The 23,465-nt window shown below is 52.2% G+C and overlaps 2 protein-coding genes across 2 annotated transcripts; one reads left to right on the top strand and one right to left on the bottom strand.

Moving 5' to 3' along the window:
* Window positions 1-397: 397 nt before the first annotated feature.
* Window positions 398-16,457, top strand: GPR153 (G protein-coupled receptor 153). The gene is made up of 6 exons (XM_007532757.3): window positions 398-518; window positions 5,556-5,994; window positions 9,283-9,712; window positions 11,435-11,627; window positions 12,224-12,408; window positions 15,264-16,457. Exons 2-6 carry the CDS (start codon window positions 5,639-5,641, stop codon window positions 15,924-15,926), a joined length of 1,827 nt encoding a protein of 608 aa, XP_007532819.1. The 5' UTR covers window positions 398-518; window positions 5,556-5,638; the 3' UTR covers window positions 15,927-16,457.
* Window positions 16,458-19,305: 2,848 nt separating this feature from the next.
* Window positions 19,306-21,929, bottom strand: HES3 (hes family bHLH transcription factor 3). Its single transcript, XM_007532758.2, has 3 exons — window positions 21,841-21,929; window positions 21,657-21,738; window positions 19,306-20,010 (listed from the first exon to the last, which is right to left on the bottom strand). The coding sequence occupies exons 1-3, from the start codon at window positions 21,919-21,921 to the stop codon at window positions 19,655-19,657; spliced, it is 519 nt and encodes a 172-aa protein (XP_007532820.1). The 5' UTR covers window positions 21,922-21,929; the 3' UTR covers window positions 19,306-19,654.
* Window positions 21,930-23,465: the final 1,536 nt, after the last annotated feature.

Genomic DNA, 23,465 nt, shown 5'->3' with positions numbered 1-23,465 from the left:
GCCTCAGTCTTTCCCCCAGGAAGCTCGGGAGTGGCATCCAAGGTGTGGACCGACCCAGACAGCAGAGATAGGGTGCGGGCATCCCCTAAGGAGCTTCAGCCGGGCGGCGGGAGGTGGCAGAGGGGTGTGCAGTGGCCAGTCCAACTACCAACACAGCGGCCGGCCGCGCCTCCAGGAGTGGGGGGCGGGGCGAGGGGCGGCGCGGAGGCGCGGGTGGAGGCACGCGCCCCGCTCCGCCCCCCACCCCGGCAGCCAGGGCGCAGCCTGTACAGCGGAGGGAACCGAACGCGGTGGCTGCGGCTAGAGGGGCAGGAGGGAGGGGCGGCGGGTCGAGCCGAACCCAGCGGAACGCGCCGGCCCCTGGTGGCCGCCGCCAAGATGCCCCGGCCCGCGGGCCGCTCCGCCGCCAACCATCCCCGCGGCCTCCGGCGGCGCGTGCTCAGCCCGGGGGCGCGGGAGCCGCAGCTGGAGCCAGAGGCGGGAGCAGCGAGCGGGAGCCCCGGGCGCCCAAACGCAGGGTGAGCGCCGCCGCCCGGACTTGGGGGCAGCAGAGCTAGAGGACCCGCTGTGGGAGGGCCCTGGGCGGGAGGGCTCGTCCGCGATCTGGCGGGCGCGGGACCGCGGGCAACACTTGGGATTGCGGACCTCCCCCCCAACTTGGGAACCTTGGGGTAGCTTCCCTGCTCCTGGCCCCCTCCTCCACGCCAGCAGCGCCACCCTGACTGGATCGCTTTCAGGGGCGGTGTTGGTTGATCTGGGGGTCCCAGGCCCACCCCGGTCCATCGTAGCCCGGGAACCTCATCCTGCCAGCGTCCGATTGTCCAAACCTCCACGCAGATGTGCCTTCGGGGCTAGGCAAGGCTGAGGGGGCACCATTCAGGGACCGACAGGCTGGGTCGCTCTGGGTCGGGTTGGGGATCAGAATCCCCAGAAGCTCAGAGCGCAGGGATGGGGGCGGGCGTGGCGGGCAGGGGGCGTGCCGGGGCAGCAGAGGCTCCGAGCTGCCAGCCCCGCCCAGGGCGGTGGCTGGGGCCCGAGTGCAGCAGCAACAGCGCGGTCCTAGAGCTGCGGCCGCCTGGGGAGGCGCGATCCTGTGCGAGCCCAGCGGTGCAGCCCGAGCCCGGGGAATCCTTTCAAGTTCTGCGTTCTCTTTGTTGCGCAATAGAGCCCCGGGGCCGCGCGGCCTCATTGGTTCGTTGTGGTGGCGTCATGTAGGCCCCGCCCCCAGGCCCCGCGGAGAGGGAGCCCGCTGGCCGCAGTACACCCCCATCACTTTTGTGAAGTTCTAAAGGGAGAGGGAAAGGGCTGGCTCTCCGGGAAGTGGAGAGAAGATGGGGAGCCCCATCCTGAAGTGCTTACAGGACAGTTTGAGTGCGATGAGAACAGACTTCTCTGCAGAGGACGATGACACCCCCTCTCAGTGTGGACCGCACTGAACAGAGCCCAGCCAGAATTCACTGCCCGCAGGGAAGAATGAACAGGGCGGGAGTAGATAGCATAATGATTATTCAAAGAGACTCCTTCCTGAGGCTCCAAAGTCCCAGCCAGGGTCAGTCCCCAGCATCACCATTAGCCAGAGCTAAACAGTACTCTGGTTTTAGAAAAAGGAGAAGGAGAATAAGGAGAAGAAAAAGAAGGAAAGAATGAACAGCAAGTCATTGATGGGAGGACCCCTGGTCACCAGTTAGGAGGACTGGGAACTGCTCTTCCTGGGCAGCCAGCCCTGCCTCACTGCATCAGAGACTTTGGTAACATTTCGTGCACCATATCTGGAGCACCAAACTCAGGGAGTCCTAAGCCCCCAACTCAGCCTTTGCTTCCTCCCTGGGTTGCACAGGACAACTTCAGTGTTATCTGCAGTTTGGAGGGAGAAGGGGAAGGACTACACACACACACACACAGAGAAAGAAAGAGCATGAGCAGGGGGCTCAAAAAGACAACTATGGCCAAGGAACAAAAAAAATGCCTGTTCCCTGGCTTTGGAAGATTTGAGAGGCAAAGATTGTAAAATCAGACAAGCAAGCAAATAATTGCTGAGGCAAGTTATTTTACAGCTGCTTGACCATATTTTTAAAAATATATATTTTATATTTTTTGTACTTATTTATTTATTCCCTTTTGTTGTCCTTGTTGTTTTATTGTTGTAGTTGTTATTGATGTCGTTGTTATTGCATATGACAGAGAGAAATTGGGAGAGGTGGGGAAGACAGAGGGGGGAGAGAAAGGTAGACACCTGCAGACCTGCTCCACCACCTGTGAAGTGACTCCTCTGCAGGTGGGGAGCCAGGGGCTCAAACCGGGATCCTTACGCTGGTCCTTCATGCACTTAACCTGCTGCACTACCGCCCGACTTCCAAAAATATATTTATTTACCAGTAAGATGAAAGAAAAAAGAATCAGTGCATCACTCTGGCACATGCAATGCCAAGGATCAAAATCAAGACCTCATGCTTGAGAGTCTTAACACTTTGCCACCTCCGGGGCTGCTGCTTGAACATCTTTAAACTGAGGATGAATAGCAGAATCACTGTGGAAGCTGGAAGGTGTGCCTGTTTGCAGAAATTCACCCTTCCTCTCCCAGAGATCCATTCACCTTCTCCACTCTGCCTTGCACAGTTATCAGTGGGTGGGCCAGGTGGATTGGTTTGGGGGACAAAAGGGTCTGACAATACCTGCTTTGGCTCATGAAGATCAGTCTACCAACCTGAAGACCAGGGCAGTCAGATGCTGGTAGAAACACATACCTGCCCATTGTACCCATCCTCAGTTCAGTGTCCTCTTTGATCTTGTGTTAAGTCTGCAGCCTCCAGAGTGGCACCCACATTCTTTCTGCTCCAGGTCCTTGCTGTCAGGCTCACCTTACCTCTCAGCTCAATGTCATGGTTCCTAAGAGATAGCAGCTCAGTGCAGTGAATTGGGAGGGCAGACACTGGCATGGCACACATTTCCTGGCTGCTTACTGTGTGCCTGGATTCATTCACAGTACCAGCTGGAGTCTAGCAGCTCATTGCCACATGGTCTCTTTGTGCAGTTAGAGAAGTTTGCTGGACAGCTGCTGGAATGTACAGTGAAGTTACCATGTCCCCATGCTGCAAACAGCAGTCAGATTTTGGGAAGGAATCTCTCTGGCCTCATAGGAGGCTGTTAGGAGGCATTGACATGATGTTCTGGGAGGTGGCACAATAACTATATTGTTAGACTTGAAAGTATGGGGTCCTGAGTGCATCCCCAGTATATCCCCAGGTGCCAGTGTGACACACATACACACACACACACACACAATTTTCTCTCCCTCCTTCTGTTCTCTCCCTTTCCTCTACTTTTCTCTCCTCCCCCTCTTTCTCCCCACCCCTCTCCTTTATAAATAAATAATGGATTGACAAAACAGCCCTCCTGAAGAACAGTGCCTGCTTTGTCATGCACACTAACCAGGTTTGGGCCTGGCTCCCACTGCATTGGAGGAAGCTCCTGTGCTATGGTGTCTTTCTCTCTGTCTCTGTCTTTATCTGTCTGAAAAAGTAGACATGGAGCAGTGAAGCTCCAAGTGACAACAAAAATAGACACTTTGGTATATGTGCTGCCAAGGACTTAACTCCAGACATCATGCTTGAGTCCACTGCTTTATTCACTCCGCCACCTCCCAGGTCTTGTCTTTTCTTTAGCTCTCCTCTCTCCTACCTCTATCATTAATAAATAAAATCTTAGGAGTTGGGCGGTAGCACAGTAGGTTAAGTGCACATGGTGCAAAGTGCAAGGACTGGCATAAGGATTCCAGTTCAAGCCCTCGGCTTCCTACCTGCCGGGGAGTTGCTTCGCAAGTGGTGAAGCAGGTCTGCGGGTGTCTATCTTTCTCTCCTTCTCTCTGTCTTGCCCTCCTCTCTCCATTTCTTTCTGTCCTATCTAACAATGACATCAATAATAACAACAATAATAACTACAACAGTAAAAAACAAGGGCAACAAAAGGGAAAATTTTTTTAAATTTTTTTAATTTAAATAAATAAATAGGGGGTCGGGCGGTAGCACAGTGGGTTAAGTGCACGTGGCGAGAAGCCCAAGGACCAGAGTAGGGATCCCGGTTCGAGCCCCCAGCTCCCCACCTGTAGGGGAGTTGCTTCACAGGTGGTGAAGCAGGTCTGCAGGTATCTATCTTTCTCTCCCCCTCTCTGTCTTCCCCTCCTCTCTCCATTTCTCTCTGTCCTATCCAACAATGAACGACACCAACAACAATAATAACCACAATAAGGCTACAACAACAAAGGCAACAAAAGTGGGGGGAATGGCCTCCAGGAGCAGTGGATTCATGGTGCAGGCACCCAGCCTCAGCAATAACCCTGTAGGCAAATAAATAAATAAAATCTTTTAAAAAAATAAGTTCAAGGGAGTTGGGCGGTAGCACAACAGGTTAAGTGAAGGTGGTGCATAGCGTAATGACTGGCATTAAGGATACTGGTTCGAACCCCCGGCTCCCCACCTGCAGGGGAATCGCTTCACAGGCAGTGAAGCAGGTCTGCAGATGTTTATCTTTCTCTCCCCCCTCTGTCTTCCCCTCCTCTCTCCATTTCTCTCTGTTCTACCCAACAACAAATGACATCAATAACAACAACTACAACAATAAAAAAGGGCAACAAAAGTGAATAAATAAAATATAAAATATAATAGTAAGTTCAAATATAAAAGTAAAGCAGAAGTGACTAGCTAGCAGCAGACCAGCCATTTTTCCTGCCCTGGCCCTCAGAGGCCTCTCCATCCCGAGCTAGAAATAGCTCCTGGGGGATCAGGCGGCTGTGGCCAGACAGTAGGTGCCCACTAGTATTGACAGCAAAAGAACTGCAGCTAATGAGGCTAAATCAACTCTGAGGTGAGAAGGGCTGAGAGCAGGCAGAACACACTATGTTTTGCTCTTCCCCACAGTGTGCTCTTAGCTGTAACCATAGGGGCCTGTTGTGAGGGGCCTCACCTCACAGGGACACACTAGGGCTCAGCACAGGGTGTGGGGGCAGCAGAGGATTGCCAGTCTGGGAGAGGGGAGAGAGGAATTCACTGTCCAGTTCTCTGGCAGACAGAGCACCTTCATGACAGTGCCTTTGTCCCCTGGCTCATGTGCACAACTGTCAGCACTTCCTCGTCAGGGATTGGGTCCACCCCTGGACTATCTCCAGATCCAGGCTGCCCTTGCCCACAGTGGGCAGGGGAGAACAGAGGGCGAGTCCTCCTAAGCCCTCTGTTGGTGAGAGGGCTTGCTCTGGGGAATGGACAGGATGTCTGGACCCAGCCTGCCTCATTCCCCAAGGCTGCAAGTGGCCTGGAAGAGAGCCTAGACTACGTACCTTGACCAAGAGAGGGTAGAAGTGACAGAACAGGAATACCCCTGCTAGGTGCTAGGGGAATGTGACTTAGAAACAAGACAGGTGGGAGCCAGCACAAGCCAGGATCAGAGAGGGAATGGCACACTGAGGGACCTGCTCCATCTCCCTCTCCTAAGAGCCTAAGAGCTTCAGTGCTATGGCCAGAGGGAGAGTTGCTGAGCACTTGTTTTTCCCCCACTCTTTTCAGGTGCTCATGGTCCCTGGGTTGCCATATATGAGGCTTGGCTCCAAGGAGGATGCCTCGGCTACCAGCCAGCTCCTGTCGGCACCATGAGTGATGAGCGACGGTTGCCTGGCAGTGCAGTGGGCTGGCTGGCATGCGGTGGCCTCTCTCTACTGGCCAATGCCTGGGGCATCCTCAGTGTGGGTGCCAAGCAGAAGAAGTGGAAGCCACTGGAGTTCCTGCTATGCACGCTGGCAGCCACTCACATGCTCAACGTGGCGGTGCCCATCACCACCTATGCTGTGGTGCAGCTGCGGCGCCAGCGGCCTGACTACGAGTGGAACGAGGGTCTCTGCAAAGTGTTTGTGTCCACCTTCTACACCCTCACCCTGGCCACCTGCTTTTCCGTCACCTCCCTGTCCTATCATCGGATGTGGATGGTCCGCTGGCCTGTCAACTACCGGTGAGCTTTCTAGTCAATGTCTATGTTCTTAGAGGGAGGGATATGTGGGCAGAAGATATATCTGAGGTACCTGCATTGGGGGTGGCAGAATACATGTCTTTCATATATTAGACCCTTGGTTCAATTTCCAGCACCACATGGGAGCACTCTGCACCATCACCAAGGGCCAAAATGGATGGAGCTCCATGAATGATGAAATGGTGCTTTGGTTCCTCTCCCTACATCTTTATCTCAAAGTATAAAATTGACAAAAGAGGCAAGGGGTGGTCTGGGAGGTGTTTCAGTGGATAAAGCATTGGACTCTCAAGCATGAGGTCCTGAGTTCAGTTCCTGGCAGCACATGTAGCAGGGTGATGTCTGGTTCTTTCTCTCCTCCTATCATTCTCATTAATAAATAAAATCTTTAGGGGAAAAAGGGGAGGAGTCTGGCAGCGCAGCAGGTTAAGTGCACATGGTGCAAAGTGCAAGGACCGGCGTATAAGGATCCCAGTTTGAGCCCCTGGTTCCCCACCTGCAGGGGAGTTGCTTCACAAGCGGTGAAACAGATCTGCAGGTATCTCTGTTTCACTCCCCCTGTCTTCCACTCCTCTCTCCATTTCTCTCTGTCCTATCCAACAACGATGACATCAATAACAACAATAATAACTACAACAATAAAACAAGAGCAACAAAAGGGAATAAATAAATAAATATAAAAAAGGGGGCAGGGGATCGGGAGCAGGGGGCAGGGGTGGCACACCTGGTTGAATGCACACATTACAATGTGCAAGGACCTTGGTTCAAGCCTCCAGTCCCCACCTGCAGGGGGAAAGACTTCACAAACAGTGAAGCAGTACTGTGTCTCTCTTTCTTTCTCCCCTTTATTTCCCTTTCCCTTCTCAATTTCTGTCTCCATCAAATAGATAGACAGATAGATAGATAGCAAGCCAGGTGGTGGCACACTTGAGAGAATGCACATGTTACCATGTAGGACAGCCCAGGTTCAAGCCCCTGGCCCCCACCTGTGGGAGGGAAGCTCAGTGCTGCAGATGTCTTTTTCTTCATCTCTCTCTCTCTACATCTGTCTCTCGCCCTCTATCAAAAAAAAAAGACTGCCAGAAGCAATGGAGTCATGCAGGCACAAAAGTCCAGCAATAAGTGTGGTGGCAAAAAAAAAAGTAAAAATATGGAACAAGGCCTGAGTGGTGGTGCACTCAGTTGAGCAAACATGTTACCATGCACAAGGACCCAGGTTCAAGCCCTTAGTCCCCACATGCAAGGAGGAAGCTTCACAAGTAGTGAAGCAAGGCTGCAAATGTCTCTTTCTCAGTCCCTTAATTATTTATTTATTTTGCCTCCAAGGTTATTGCTAGGGCTCAGTGCCAGCACTACGAATGCACTGTTCCTGACAGCCTTTTTCCCCCTTCATTCGATAGGACAGAGAGAAATTGAAAGAGGAGAGGAAGATAGAAAGGGAGAAATACAGGCGGTAGTGCAGCAGGTTAAGCACACGTAGCGCAAAGTGCAAGGACCTGCATAAGGATCCCAGTTCAAGACCCCGGCTCCTCACCTGCAGGGGAGTTGCTTCACAGGTGGTGAAGCAACTGGTCTTCAGGTGTCTATCTTTCTATCCCCCTCTCTGTCTCCCCCCCTCCATTTCTCTCTGTCCTAACAACGACATCAACAACAACAATAATAACTACAACAACAATAAAAAACAACAAGGGCAACAAAAGGGAAAATAAATCAGTATAAAAAAAAAGAAAGGGAGAAAGACAGAACATCTGCAGACCTGCTTCACCGCTCATGAAGCATCCCCACTGCAGGCGAGCAGGGGTTAGAATCCCCGTCCTTGCACGGATCCTGTGCTTACCACTGTGTGCACCTACGCAGGTACACCACCACCTGGCCCTCTCCCTCTTTATCTCCCCCCCACAATTTCCCAGTCCTATCAAAATATATATGTAAATAAATAAATAAATAAAGGAACTGGGTCGTGGTGCATCTGGCTGAGTGCACATGTTCCAATATGCAAGCACCTAGGCTTGAGCCCCTGGTCCCCACCTACAGGAGGAAAGTTTTTTGTTTTTTTTTTAAATTTATTTATTGGGGAATTAATGTTTTACATTCAACAGTAAATACAATAGTTTGTACATGCATAACATTCTCCAGTTTCCCATTTAACAATACAACCCCCACTAGGTCATTTATCATCCTTCATGGACCTGTATTCTCCCCACCCACCCACCCCAGAGTCTTTTACTTTGGTGCCATATGCCAATTCCATTTCGGGTTCTACTTCTGTTTTCTTTTCTGCTCTTGTTTTTCAACTTCTGCAGGAGGAAAGTTTTATGAGTGGTGAAACAGTGTTGCAGTTGTCTCTCTGTCAACCCTTCCCTCTAGATTTCTGACTGTCTCTATCCAATACATAAATAAAGATAATTAAAAATAATAAAAAACCAAAAAATTTTTTAAATGGGACAGAGTTCACTCAACTATATCATGGATGCATAAGGACCTGGTGCTGCTTTGAAATAAAAACAAAAACAAGGGCTGGGGAGACAGTATAATGGTTCTGCAAAAAGACTTACATGCCTGAGACTCCAAAATCCCAGGTTCAATCCCCAGCACCACCATTAGCCAGAGTGGAACAGTGCTTTGGTAGCTTTCTATATGTATCTTTCTGTAATTAAGGGGGGGCAGGCAGTAGCACAGTGGGTTAAGAGCACATGGTGTGAAGCACAAGGACTGGTTTAAGGATCCCAGTTTGAGCCCCCAGCTCCCCATCTGCGGGGGGCGGGGAGGGTCACTTCACAGGCAGTGAAGCAGGTCTGCAGGTGTCTATCTTTCTCTCCCCCTCTCTCAATTTATCTCTGTCCTATCCAACAATGACATCAATAACAATAATAATAACCACAACAATGATAAAACAACAAGGGCAACAAAAGAGGGGAAAAATAACCTCCAGGAGTAGTGGATTCATGGTGCAGGCACCAAGCCCCAGCAATAACCCTGAAGGGAAAAAAAAAAAACACCTGGGTAAGGTGTTAGTGCCCATGTGATCTTCCACTCCATGGTGTACTGAGGGCAGGCTGGGCTACTTAGGACTGTGGGTCATACACATATACAGTCCATGGCTGTCCACTATGGAATGTGCTTGGAGAAGGACATGTGACAAGCGCATGAGTATACAAGGGACAAAGCCATCCTGTGGTGGTTGTGCCACAAGTGTGACACTGGGACTTGGGGTAGGTATCTTGGGGAGACTCTGTGAATGACACTGGGTTCCTCTGCCCCACCCCTTGCCAGGCTGAGCAACGCCAAGAAGCAGGCTGTGCACACAGTCATGGGCATCTGGATGGTGTCCTTCATCCTGTCAGCCCTGCCCGCTGTCGGCTGGCATGACACCAGCGAACGTTTCTACACCCATGGCTGCCGCTTCATCGTGGCTGAGATAGGCCTGGGCTTCGGAGTCTGCTTCCTGCTGCTGGTGGGTGGTAGCGTGGCCATGGGCGTGGTCTGCACAGCCATTGCCCTCTTCCAGACTCTGGCAGTACAAGTAGGGCGCCGGGCAGACCACCGCACCTTCACAGTGCCCACTATTGTGGTGGAGGATGCCCAGGGCAAGCGCCGCTCCTCCATTGATGGCTCTGAGCCCGCCAAGACCTCGCTGCAGATCACAGGCCTGGTGGCCGCCATCGTCATTATCTACGACTGCCTGATGGGTTTCCCCGTGCTGGTGGGTGAGACTGTCAGGGGACATGGACTCAGGGGGAGCCTTGGGGCTAGACACACTTCAGGCATTAGGCATTTGAGTCCTTACACCTTTGCAGGGGAGGCATTGCAAACCCCATTTTATAGATTTGGAGATTAAAGTCAGGACAGTTGTGTTTAAATTTGAACCCACACGGGTGACTGTAGAGCTAAGGTTCTGTCATGCTATAGAGAATTTCCTCTCCTCCCCTACCCCTTTCTTTTCTTTTCTTTTCTCTTCTTTTTTTTTTTCTCAAAGGACAGAGAGAAATTGAGAAGGAAAGAGGAAAAAAAGGCATCTGCTACACTACTTCACCACTTAGGAAGCTTCCCCCCTGCAGGTGGAGATCGGGGGCTTGAACCTAGGTCTTTGTGTGCATTCAACCCAGTACACCACTGGGCCATGAAGGAGGCCCACATGATGCAAAGGGCAGAGTAGGCTGGGTGAGCCTATTCAGACCCCAGAATGGACAGAGGAAGAATTTGATGTGGCAGAACTGCTGTGGTTCTGAATTGGGAGGCAGGGCCAGCCTTGAATTCTACTGCATGGTTGGACTTGAGTCCAGGTACTGTGAAAGGCCATGCTAACAAGGGTCCAAGGTCCAGGGGGAACTGCCTAGGGTTCTGTCTGTGAAGCTGAACCTGCACCTGACCCAAAACTAAAGTCTGGACTCAGTAATGAAGGGTTGCTACCCATAGAGCTCCAGTATAGCCTAGAGGGGTCCAAAGCAGGACAGGGGAGGCTCAGGGGGCAAAGACTGGCTGGAGAATGCATCTGAGCAGCTGGCCAGGGCTGTGTCCCTGAGCCAATACAGGACACAAGTTCCTCATAATCAGGGGACCTACTGCAGATGCAGCCCCCAGTAACCTACTGCCCCACCCAAAGTAGAGTCTAACACTCAAGTCTGGAGTCCTCCTTTGAGAATGGGACCCTGTGTCTCCAGCCCCTGTGCCAGAGGAGGGAGAGAATGTGTATGGAATTTCAGGGGACAAGGCCCCAGCTTCTCTCAGGCAGGGAAGGGAATATCTTTTATGGAGCCTACTCTGTGCTGCAACTCTGGTACTGTGCCTGGAATCTTAGTTTCACCTGTGGTATTGACCCATTTCACTGATGATGAGAATGAGTGCAGGGGGACTTAGCACATGTCTGGGGTTACTTTTCATACAGAAAAGCCACCATGATGTCTGCCTCATTCCCTGCTCTACTCCGTTAGGAGGACAGTTGGTACTGGGTGGAGAAGTACACTCTCCTGGCAGAGAAGGAATGATGGGCCCCTGGGCAGTGACCCTAAGCCACCTGGCTGGATGTTCTGCTCCTCCAAAATTGCCCTTGTATTCTTTCCCAGGACCACTGGCTGTGGAAGAGCAGGGGTGGGGGAACAAGGATGGCAGAAAGTTCCAGAACCATGGGGTTTGAATTCTCCAAGCCTCCCTTTCCCAAAAAGAAAGTGGTGATCTAGTCCCCATGTCTCCCAGGCAATGGTGAAGAAGATGGGAGGGAAGCTGAGCTGCCCTGTAAACTGTGAAGGGCTTTGCACCAGGGTTATGAGTGTTGTCTATGGCAACCAGACTCCTTACCCTTATGCTCTGGCTCCTTCCTGTCCAGAGTCTGGGGCCCTGATACCTCCTCTCTGGCAGAGGGCAGGGCTGGGGCTGGGAGAGCTGTGTGGCAGGTCCTTCAGGTGCCAGGCATGACTTGTGCCTACAGGTGGTGAGCTTCAGCAGCCTGCGGGCAGATGCCTCAGCACCCTGGATGGCACTGTGTGTGCTGTGGTGCTCGGTGACCCAGGCCCTTCTGCTGCCTTTGTTCCTCTGGGCCTGCGACCGCTACCGTGCTGACCTCAAGGCTGTCTGGGAGAAGTGCCTGGCTCTCATGGCCAATGATGAGGACTCAGATGATGGTGAGCACAGCTTGACAGTGACCCAGGGAGAGAAGGCTCTGGGTGAGGCCACAGGATTGGTGGGATAACAACTGTCATGTGCAAAGGTGACTCCATTTCTAAACCAGATGCCTCCTGTACCCTCCCAAAATATACTGAGCCCCTAAGGGACCCAAGTCTGGTGTCCCACAGAGCATTCTTTTATGCCTTGATCACTCCAGGCAGGAGTCATGGACACAGACTGAATGTTCCCCCTAACTTTCTGGCCTTTGGGGTCCCTAATATACTGCCCCATGTGTTCTTGATATACACCCTGTCTGCCTCAGCAATAATGTCACCACAGATTGATCTCTTCCTTATCTGCTAGGGACCATCTTACCCAAAGGTGACCAAATGCCCCAGTCCCATAGCTGAGGAAACTGACTCAGTGTGTTTCCCCTGTCCCCTCCACTACAAAGTGGACAGAGTCAGGATTTGAATCCACAGCCCTGTGCTTCCCCTTTCCCATTAATCAGTCCCCTTGCTTTGTGTCTTGGGGGAAAGGAGGCTGGGGCTAACTCTGAGATGTCTCCATGTTTCTTTCCATGGCCCTCAATTTCTACCCCCATCCCCTACAGATACCAGCCTGGAGGGTGGTGCTCCCTCAGACCTGGTGTTGGAGCGCTCCCCTGACTACAGCTATGGGGGTGACTTTGTGGCCCTGGACAGGATGGCCAAGTATGAGCTGTCTGCCCTGGAAAGGGGCCTGCCACAGTTTTACCCTCTGCAAGCCATGCAGGAAGACAGGATGCAGTATCTACAGGTAGGGATAAAGGAGAACTCTGGACCAAACATGGGAGGGGGTTCCTAACTGTCCTCTCTGAACTTGCCACAGCCCTGGGAGAGGGTGGACATTCACCTCCTTTGACAGGCTGGGCACTCCAGCCCCTGTACCCATGTCCCCTTATGTTTTGAGAAAGAAGCCTGCCTAGGGTCTGAGTGTGAAAGGACCTAGTGGCTTTAGTCCCCTAAAATGTGGAAGCTTCATTAGTAGTGTAGTCTGCAGGTGTCTCTACTCTAGGTTTTGATCCTTAGTCCCTCACCCTCTATCAAAAAGATTGAAAAGGGAGAGACCAAGTGCTTAAGTGCACGTTACCATGCACAAGAGCCTGGGTTCAAGCCCCCTTCCCCACCTGCAGGGGGAAAGCTTCACAAATGGTGAAGCAGTTCTGCAAGTGTCTCTGTTTCCTTCTCTTAAAATATACATATATAGGGAGTCGGGCGATAGCGCAGCAGGTTAAGCGCACATGGCGCAAAGCGCAAGGACCAGCATAAGGATCCTGGTTCGAGCCCCCAGCTCCCCACCTGCAGGGGAGTCCCTTTTAGGCGGTGAAGCAGGTCTGCAGGTGTCTGTCTTTCTCTCCCCCTCTGTCTTGCCCTCCTCTCTCCATTTCTTTCTGTCCTATCTAACAACGACGACATCATCAACTACAACAATGAAAAACAACAATGGCAACAAAAAGGGAAAATAAATATTAAAAAATTAATATATATATATATATATATATATAATTTATTTATTTTTACCAGAGCACTGATCAGCTCTGGCTTATGGTTGATGTATGGGACTTGAATTGGGTTGAATTTGGGACTTCAGTGTCTCAGGCATAAGAGTCTCTTTGCTATCTAACCCTGCCCTATTTATTTATTATTGGATAGAGACAGTAATTGATGAGAGGAGAGGGGGGAGATAGAGGGGAAGAAACAGAGGGGACACCTTCAGCCCTGCTTTACCACTCATGAAGCTTTCCCCCTGCAGGTGGGGACCAAGGGCTTTGAACTGGGGTCCTTGCACACTGTAATATGTTTGCTTAGCAGGTGTGCCACCGACTGGTCCCTCTTTGTTTCCTTCTATTTATTTTTTCTTTATTGGGGAATTAATGTTTTACATTCAACAGTAAATACAATAGTTTGTACATGCCTAACATTCCCCAGTTTCCCATTTAACAATAAACCCCCACTATGTCATTTATCATCCTTTATGGACCTGTTCCCCACCCACCCACCCCCACCCCAGAGTCTTTTACTTTGGTGCGATACCCCAATTCCATTTCAGGTTCTACTTGTTTTTTTTTTTCTGATCTTGTTTTTCAGCTTCTGCCTGAGAGTGAGATCATCCCATAGTCATCCTTCTGTTTCTGACTTATTTTACTTAACATGAATTTTTCAAGGTCCATCCAAGATCGGCTGAAAATGGTGAAGTCACCATTTTTTACAGCTGAGTAGTATTCCATTGTGTATATAGACCACAACTTGCTCAGCCACTCATCTGTTGTTGGACACCTGGGTTGCTTCCAGGTTTTGGCTATTACAAATTGTGCTGCCAAGAACATATCTGTACACAGATCTTTTTGGATGGATGTGTTGGGTTCCTTAGGATATATCCCCAGGAGAGGAATTGCAGGATCATAGGGTAGGTCCATTTCTAGCCTTCTGAGAGTTCTCCAGACTGTTCTCCACAGAGGTTGGACCAATTGACATTCCCACCAGCAGTGTAGGAGGGTTCCTTTGACCCCACACCCTCTCCAGCATTTGCTGCTGTTACCTTTTCTGATGTAGGACATTCTCACGGCAGTGAAGTGGTTTTGTTTCCTTCTCTATCTACCCCCTTCCCTCTCAATTTCTCTTGTCTCTATCCTAAAGAAATAATTCAAGGGAGGCAGAGACAGCATAATAGTTATGCAAAGAGACTCTTAATGTGCGAGGATCCAAAAAGTCCCAGGTTCAATCCCCTGTAGTGCTCTGGTAAAAAAAAAAAAAAGTAAAATAATTCAAGGGGCTGGGTGGTGGCACACCCAGTTAAGTGCACTTATCACCGGGTTCAAAACCCCACTCCTCACCTGCAGGGTAAACACTTCCTGAGCAGTGAAGTAGAGCTGCAAGCTTCTATCTTTCTCTGTCTCTCCTCCCTTCTCAATTTCAAATAAAAATAGAAATAAAAAGGAAAAAATGGCCACCAGGAGTGGTAGATTTGTAGTGCAAAATAAATAATTCAAAAATTAAAAAAAAAAAAAAGGGAAAAACTGGCCACCATGAATGGTGGAGCCATGTAGGCACTGAACCCCAGAAATAACCCTGGTGGCAAAAAAAAAAAAAATCTGCCTGGTGCCTGTTATTTCCTGGGTGGTCAGCTTCTCCCCAAAGTACGTAAGTCCTTGGGCTGCTGAAATAGCTCCCTTGGATGGTGACCCGCGTCGCCACTGTGACCCAGGCTGGAGCCAGCCCCTCACTGCAGGGTGGAAGCTTAGGTATTGTGGTTTCCTTCACTGTCTTTCTGCTTCTACCTTTTCTATCCAGAAAGAAAGCTGGGGGAGGGGGGGTGAGAGGAGGAAGGAGGGAGGAAGAAAGAAAGAGAGAAAGGAAGAAGGAAAACCAGTATCTCCTGTCACCCCTTCCAAGTTTTACAGTGGTACTCAGACACTCATTTGCCCAGTGTCCCAACTGCCAAGCAGGGTGCCATCGCCCTGGCCCTCGCCCTCGCCCTGGTCCTCGCCCTCGCCCTGGTCCTCGCTCTCGCCTTCGCCCTCGCCCTCGGCCTCGCCCTGGCCCTCACCCTGGTTCCCCACTGCAGGGGCGGGGAGCCGGGGCAGCCGAGCTAATGCCGCCCCCTGCCCGCAGGTCCCGGCCACGCGGCGCTTCTCGCACGACGACGCCGACGTGTGGGCGGCCGTCCCGCTGGCCACCTTCCTGCCGCGCTGGGGCTCCGGCGACGACCTGGCCGCCTTGGTGCTGCCCGGCGGGCCCGGGTCCGAGCGACGCCGCAGCAGCCTGCTGGCCTTTGCGGAGGACGCGCCCCCCTTCCACCCGCGCCGCCGCTCGGTCGAGAGCCTGCTGTCGCTGCGCCCCGCGACCCTGGACGCCGGGCCCCGCCGGGCCCCCGACTCGCCCTCCGGCAGCCCGCGCCGGTGTCCGCCCGGGCCTAGCGCCCGCTCCGCTTCCGTCTCTCTGCTGCCCGACGCCTTCGCGCTCACGGCCTTCGAGCGGGAGCCACAGGCCCTGCGGCGTCCCTCGGCCCCACGGGGTCATTTCCCCACCCGCGCCCCCGAAAACGCCCAGCTCAAGCGTGACGCGGCGCCCCCCAGCGGCGGCGTACAAATGAGCCGCGGGGCCGCGCATGCGCACGCCGGGCCCCTGCGGACCGGCCTCAGCTTGTCTTGGGGTGAGCCCGGGGGGCTGCGCTCGGTGGGCGGCGACGGCAGCACCAGTAGCTTCCTGAGCTCGCCCTCCGAGTCATCAGGCTACGTCACTCTGCACTCGGACTCGCTGGGCTCCGCGTCCTAGGACCGACCACCTGCCCCTCCTCCCCAGGGTCGCCAGGCAGGCCAGGCCGCCCAATGAAGAGGAGGAGGGTCAGTGCACCAAAGATGCTGCAGCACCCCAACCTGGGCTGGGGCAGGGCTGCACTGAGCAGGCCAAAGCCGTCCGGACATGTGCTTGTCCTCCCGGAGGTGATGAGGCAATAGTTCTCTGCCGGTCCAGGAAATGAGCATTGCCTCATGGAGCCGCAGCTGCCCTGGATGAGAAAGCTGGGCCGCTGCATCTCCTGTCAGTCCAGGCTGGGATGAAGGCGGCCTTGGCACGTCCAGTGCCTGCTCTGAGTGCTGCTGGGCTAGGGCCAGGGATACCACGGATAAGTCTGACCCTGGAGAAGCCGAAGCACCAGGCAGCACCCAGATTTTCACTCTGCACTGTAATTCACACTTCAGCCTGGTGTGGCACAAAGGGTCTCCAAGCACATGGGTCTTCAGAGACCTAACAAACTCTGAGGTCTGCCTCACTTTCTCCCATTCGATAAGCAAGTGACCATGTTGACTCAGGTCTGTGCCAGGAAGTCTTCTGGGCGGGAGTGAGAGTTGATTTAGGGTTCTTGGTGGGGCCTTTGAGCCAGGCTCAATGTCTGCCAGTCAGTGCTCCTGGTCCCCATGGGCATGCACTCCCGGCCCCAGCCTAAGCACAATACTTTTGCACCTTCACTGTTGACCCTAATCCTAACTTTAGTTTCACCGCCCACATCACTATGCCATCATTGTATATCCCTCTGAGATGGCCACCTCTGACCCTCATCAGGCAGCATGTGGGTACATAGACTGTACTGAAGCAAATGGGGAATTGTTTCCTTCTTTCTTTTTCTTTTTTTCTTTTTTAGATAGTGACAGTGAAAGACCACAGCATCAAAACTTCCTGCAGCACAGTGGGGACCACTCTCAAACATGGGTCACACACACATAGCAGAACAGCACAACTACAAAATGAGCTATTTTGCCAGCCCAGGAGTGGCTGTCTTATGCTGATACCAGTCTCCAGCTTTATGGTACAGAGATGCCAAGAAGGGAAGCCGAGTTAGAGGGGTTTAAGATCTGGTTCACAGTCATGGTCCTCTCCCATTGTGAGCCAGGATTCTCTACTCTCACCCTTGGGAAGACCCCTTGCAAAGCTGGGGTTTTGCCAAGAGCACTGGTAGAACAGCTGTAATCTTGAGCTAGAGGTACCATAGTCAATTCAGAGACTTATCATTCTGGTGTCAGCTTGGAGCTAACCATCTTTCCCCTCTTCCCACCTGCCCTACAGCAATGCCTCGGCCCTGCTTTCCTCACCCTCCAGGGAGGATCCCAACCCCAGGAAAGGGCAGAAGGTGGGACCAACAGGGTCTAACTCACTCAGCATGAGAGACCTTCTAGGCCCTTGGCTGAGCAGTAACTTGTGATGAGATAACCCACAGGTGAGCTAGGCAAGTGGCTGCCCTCCAGTCCTGCCACTGCTGTTGTGCCTTTGAGGACTGGCATGCCACATAGAGGCAGAGGTGATAGCTAGCCACCATCACCCCGGATCAGGCTAGCCCATTTGTCACCTTGATTTTTTATACCCAGTGACAATACTTGTAGAGACAGTCATGGTTCCCCAGTATTCCCTCCAGTTCTTCCTTCCCCCACAAAGTTAAATAAGCATAAAAACCTAAACCTGGGGTCCTGGGCTCCCTCTTATACTTTGTCCAGCCCCCACCTCAGGCCTGTTTGCCAAGTAAGAAAGCAGCTTGATTCTGGCCTCATTAGGGAGAGAGTTCTGTCTTCATGTTACCACCCTTTCCAGGGATCCGTTTATAGCTTTTTTGACAATTGAGTTTTTCTCTTCTGTACAGAATCCAATAAAAAAAAAAATAAGAAAAAAAAACCTTCCTAATGATATGCACCTGGCATTCCCAGGCTAGATTTATGAAACACCTCTCCAAAAACCCAACAGTACATTGGTTAACTGTGCCACCAAATATCTCAACTTCTGTCTGGATCTTCTAGAGTACCTTTCCTTTACCTCAGGCCTCCTTCCTGATCTCAAGTGCTTTATCCAAGGAGTAAGATGAGGGTGGAACAGGGAGGGGCAGGAAAGTTACACACTAAGAGTTACCAACCAGAAGGAGAAACCCTACAAGGACAGGTGATAGATAGCCCTTGCCCCAGGCTGGCTTCAGAAGGCGAACCTGATTAAGCAGTGAGAGGGACAGGGAATTTGGAAAAAGACCAACTTCCCTACACCACCCATTGAAATTAGGAACTGCGCCTTAGATCTGTGATACAAGATCGCCACCTGGTGGCCCGCGGAGTGATCAATGCAGCTAAAAGCTTGAGACCTGCACATTCGGGACTTCTGCCGCTGTCCTCACGCAGGAGACACCTACCTCTTGGTGGGGTGCGGGAACTGGGTCGCGGAACCACAGTGAGTCTCTCTCCTCACGACCTGACCAGGACAAGTTTAACACACGGACACGAGAGGGACAGACCTAAGGAGCATGGTTCCTATAGGAACTTCCTATCTGTAGCTCAAAATCGTGCACCTAAGAAATCAGTGAGACCGAGAGCTTGTAGACAATAGTGGTGCTGTGGAATGCCCAGCTAGCTAAGAATTACAAAGGAAGATGCTTCAATAAAGTATTATTTGAAATTCTTAAAAAAAAAAAAAGAAAGAAAAAAGAAATCACAGTGGGAGAATCGTGGGATCTTTAAGCCCATTCTCACAGGCCCATACTCTTTATTCTGAATTCCAACGGGAAAGTGCAAGGGCCCCATCCCGTACTCTCAAGCTGCACCATCAGAGTTGGGACTCCCAGGGGGGGAAAGCTGACGAATGTCTCCCATCACTGAAGACCAAACACAACAATGACTCCCACTTTCCCCACACACATTCCCCAATAAACAACCCCAGAGCACTCTGAGAACTGCAGATGGTCCTGGGCTCCCTGGCGGCCTCAGAGATTTGGAGGCAGGGGCTCTACTGGTCAGGGACTGAGCTCCCCAAGGCTGAACTGTGGGTCAGAGGTCTTCTAAGAGGGAATGGGGAGACCCTGATACACCCCTGCTGCCCGTAAACTGACGGTATCCTGCTCTGGGCTCCTCCCAGGACCGGGCATCCAGAGGGTAGGACAGTGGGTGGAGCGCGGTGAGGGCGGGGCTTCTGAGAGGGTGGACCCGGCTGCTAGAGGAGGGGGGTAGAAGCGGTGGAAGCTGAATGTCCGAGGTGGGGGTGGGGTGGGGTGGGCCGGGGGCCCTGAGCCCGCGGGGCGGAGCTGGCGCGCTTTGTACCGGTGGGAACCCGGCGTCCTCCACCGGTTGAATGGGCTGGGGCGGGGCAGCGATTCTCCTCGCTGCCAGGGGTCCGCTCTGTGCGGCTGCAGACGGCGACCTTCCCACAGCGGTGCTGCGGAGGGCGGGGTGGGGGGTGAGGGTGGGCGTGCAGCCCGGGCCCCTGGGAAAAGCGATCAGTCCCGATACCCCTTCCCAATCCCATTATAAGTTGGGAGGAGGAAAGGGAGTGGAATGGGGGCTGACTTAGACCGAGACGCACAGACCCGGGTCCACGCGTGGTTCGGTATGTTTCCCCGCATTCTGCAGTACAAGACACCCTCCCGGTTTGGGACCAAAATGGGAGACTGGGGTCCTGGCCACTACACGCTCACAACAGTCTCTCGGTCCCTGGAGAGGAGGGAGGTGGGGCACTCAATCCGGGGACATATCTGGGTCTCACCAGGGCCGCCACACGCGCAGCCCTAGCCCCGGGCTTTCGGCGCCGAGGCGAGACGCCGATGGCAGCTCCGGGATGCTGGTAGAAGGACCGGAGAGGAGGGGTGGTGGGGACCGGACGCCGCCGGCGGCCGGAGCAGGTGCCCAAACCGGTGGGCCGCAGGGGCTGCGGCGCTCCAACATTTCTGGGGCGGGACCGGCGCTGTCCATGGTGCTGCCACCCGCGCGCTCTTGCGCCAGGGGGCAGCGCAGGCCGCCGCCACCCTCCTCTCCGCCCCGCAGAGGCTGGCTACCGCCAGGCAGGCAGCCACGAAAGGATAACGGGTACTCGGCTCCAGTGGGGACAGGCCAGTGCCCTGTGGGGAGGGAACACACAGGAGACGTGTGGAAGGGTGGGGAGGAGGAATGAAGAGGTAGAAAAATGACAAAGGAAAAGTGGGGAAAGGAAGAGAAGGAAGTTTAGAAGAGAGCAGAAGGGAGGCAACCCCAACGTCTCCTCCTGCATCCAAATTAAAACTCTAGTTAGCATCTCTTCTCCATCCTTCTCCTACATAGTCTCTAAAAAATACATTTTAGGGGGAGTCAAGCGGTAGTGCAGTTGGTTAAGTGCATGTGGCGCAAAGTGCAAGGAACCCCTGACTCCCCACCTGCCGGGGAGTCGCTTTACAGGCGGTAAAGCAGGTCTGCAGGTGTCTATCTTTCTCTCCCCTTCTCTGTCTTCCCCTTCTCTCTCCATTTCTCTCTGTCCTATCTAACAACAATGACATCAATAAAAACAATAACTACAATAACAATAAAAAGGGCAACTAAAAGGAAAATTTTAAATCCTTAAAAAGTAATAATACGGGAGTCGGGCTGTAGCGCAGCGGGTTAAACGCAGGTGGCGCTAAGCACAAGGACCCGCATAAGGATCCTGGTTCAAGCCCTGGCTCCCCACCTGCAGGGGTGTCGCTTCACAAGCGGTGAAACAGGTCTGCAGGTGTCTATCTTTCTCTCCTCCTCTCTGTCTTCCCCCTCCCCTCTCCATTTCTCTCTGTCCTATCCAACAACAATGACAACAATAATAACTACAACAATAATAAAACAACAAGGGCAACAAAAGGGAATAAATAAATAAATAAATAAATTTTTTAAAAAGTAATAATACATTTAAGGGGCCGAGCCAGAGATGAAGCACTTAGATAGGGGTTCAAGCCTCTGGTCTGGGGGTGGTGGAGGTTTGGGGGTGGAATGTTTCACAAGTGGTGAAGTAGTGCTGCGGTATCTCTCTGCATGTGTGTATATATTTCTCTTTTTAAAAAAAAAAAAAAGACATTTATGGGAGTCGGGCAGTAGCGCAGCAGGTTAAGCACACATGGTGCAAAGCCCAAGGACTGGCATAAGGATCCCGGTTCCAGCCCCTAGCTCCCCACCTGCAGGGGAGTCACTTCACAGGCGGTGAAGCAAGTCTACAGGTGTCTATCTTTCTCTCCCCCTCTCTGTCTTCCCCTCCTCTCTCCATTTCTCTCTGTCCTATCCAACAGTGATGACATCAATAACAACAACAATAAAAAACCAAGGGCAACAGCAGGATAAATAAATATAAAAAAAATTTTAAAGATATTTATTGGACAGAGGAGACAGCATAATGGTTATGCAAAAAGACTCTCTTGCCTGAGGTCCCCAGATCTCAGCCAGGTTTAATCTCCCAACCTACCATAAGCCAGAGCTGAACAGTGCTCTGGTAAGGAAAAATAAAATTTATTAGCAATGGGGCAGGGCTGGGGTTTAGAAGGAAGACCAGAGCATCCCTCTGGCACACATGATGCCAGGGATCAAACTGGGAAGCTCATGCTTGTAAATTCAGTGCTCTGACCACTGTAAAACCTCCCAGACCTCCCTATCCGATCTTATACACAGAACTCTGCCTTTTTCATCCCCTCACATCAAATCCACCCATTAAATCCCCTCACACACACCCCCAAACTCCCTGCTCCACCCTTGCCAGAACCTTCCCCTCTACCTTGCACCAAGTACTGGAGGCTTTTCATATACTTGACGCTCAGCTCCAGTATGTCAGCCTTCTCCAACTTGCGTTTCCGGATCTGGGGATCCGTGCAAAAGATTCTTAGCCAGTCAGTATGGGTTGGAGGGAATGAAGGTTGGTACTACATTGTCCCTACCTCTCCCTGTCCCCTGGGTCTCACCTGATGTGAGTAGTGTTTCTCCAGTAAAGACTTGAGCTGCTCCAGGGACACATTGATGCGTGCCCTTCGCTTCTTCTCCATCAGTGGCTTGGAGATCTGTGGATGAGCATCCATTCAGCCCTCTCACCCTCTGCTGCCCTCCTCAGAAGAAAAACTCTGGAAAAATCCCCACCCAACACCCCTCTAGATGCTATACCTTTCTGAAGTTTCCAGTGGTGCCATCGGAGCTGTCCTGGGCCTTGGGCTCAGTTCCCATGTTGTGGTATCAATGCCTGAAGGAGACCATAGATGCCTTTATAGGGGCCCCTCGTTTACATGTCAATGAGGCATTCCAGGACTGAGGAACCCTAAGGGAGAAAGGATGGGGGGGTGTACAGAGATGTTTCCCTCCTCCCCAGCCCTCCTAAAGCCAGACTGACTACAGCCTCCCTTTTAAAACCCCTCCTTGAGAGGCTTCTAGACCCCTTTCTCAGTTTTCCCTTTATCCCTGTAACCCCTCTGCCACCTCCCATCCCATCCTGTCCATTCCCTGTCCCATCCCAGTGTCCCTCACCAGGCCCACATACATAGTCTTTGTTACCCCTTGTTTGTTCTGAACACCTCAGCAGAGCACCCAAGGGGTTTGGTCTATGGGCACAGCCATCCAACAGTCCCACTAATGACTGTGACAGCACAGGACCTCCCTGGGCTTGATGAAGATGCTGAAGCAGGAAGCACTCTCCATCCAAGCCTTTCCGTGGGCTTCATGCTCTGGCCACGCTGGCAATGCCGCATTAGTTGCCCTAATGTCGGGACAATGAAGCGATTTTCTGCCTATGGTTGGTCAAAGCCTGGCGCAGGCAAGGCCCGCGGGGGCCACACAGAGACATGTGTCCCATTAAAGCGTGCAGGCCACCCTCGGGGCCACAACTAGTCTCTGTCGGGGCTTGGAGCTAGGATTGCTTCTGTACTGAGCCGTAGTCTGGTTTCAAGCACCGTCTGGTCTGGCCTTGTTTTAACCGAGCTGCTCTTCCAGTTGAGGAACTGGGAGCTGCTTAAGTTGAAAGTCAAAAGGGTTTTCCCCATCCCCATTTCTGGGTTTTTAAGCTAGAGACCTCAGGCTCTTCAGACATTCTCTCTCACAGGAAAGGTGAGCGGTTCATTCCTGCAGGTTTTCAAAAGTGGGAAAAAGGGAAGACCAGTAATCATATGGGATAAACACTATTTTGCACTTTCGAAGGTCTAGTTTTGAAGGTCTAGATTTATTTTATGTTATCTTATTTTATTGCTACCAGGGTTATTGCTAAGTCGTGTTGCCTGCCAGCTGAATTCAACCAGATTTCCAGCTGCAATTTTTTTCTTTCTTTCTTTTTTATTTTCCGGTTAGAGGGTAAAAGATGGGGTGGTGGTATAGAGAGAGACCCAAAGCACTGCTCCACCACACATGGAATTTTGCCCCTGCAGGTGGCATCAGGAGCTTCAATAGGGTCTTTGCATATGATAGCATGTGCGCTGTACAGGGTGCATCACCACCTGACCCTTCCACCACCTCTTATAATTCAGGCTGTGACTGAAGACCCATGGGCTTCAGTGAAAGGGAGGCTTGCTGTGGACAAAGGAAGTCTGCAGTGGAACCCTGGTGGGGC

This window comes from Erinaceus europaeus, chromosome 11 (assembly GCF_950295315.1).
Source record: "Erinaceus europaeus chromosome 11, mEriEur2.1, whole genome shotgun sequence".
In the NCBI taxonomy this organism is placed as follows: Eukaryota; Metazoa; Chordata; class Mammalia; order Eulipotyphla; family Erinaceidae; genus Erinaceus; species Erinaceus europaeus.
This window is presented reverse-complemented; position numbering and strand designations above follow the sequence as displayed.

Excerpts from the sequence above, each read along its gene's own strand:
- GPR153 (XM_007532757.3), top strand. The coding sequence starts at position 5,639 with ATGAGTGATGAGCGACGGTTGCCTGGCAGTGCAGTGGGCTGGCTGGCA. Across the intron at positions 5,995-9,282 it reads CGCTGGCCTGTCAACTACCG|GCTGAGCAACGCCAAGAAGC; the intron begins GTGAGCTTTCTA and ends ACCCCTTGCCAG. Across the intron at positions 12,409-15,263 it reads ACAGGATGCAGTATCTACAG|GTCCCGGCCACGCGGCGCTT; the intron begins GTAGGGATAAAG and ends CCCTGCCCGCAG.
- HES3 (XM_007532758.2), bottom strand. The coding sequence starts at position 21,921 with ATGGAGAAGAAGCGAAGGGCACGCATCAATGTGTCCCTGGAGCAGCTC. Across the intron at positions 21,739-21,840 it reads AGAAACACTACTCACATCAG|ATCCGGAAACGCAAGTTGGA; the intron begins GTGAGACCCAGG and ends ACGGATCCCCAG. Across the intron at positions 20,011-21,656 it reads CCTCCAGTACTTGGTGCAAG|GGCACTGGCCTGTCCCCACT; the intron begins GTAGAGGGGAAG and ends CCCTCCCCACAG.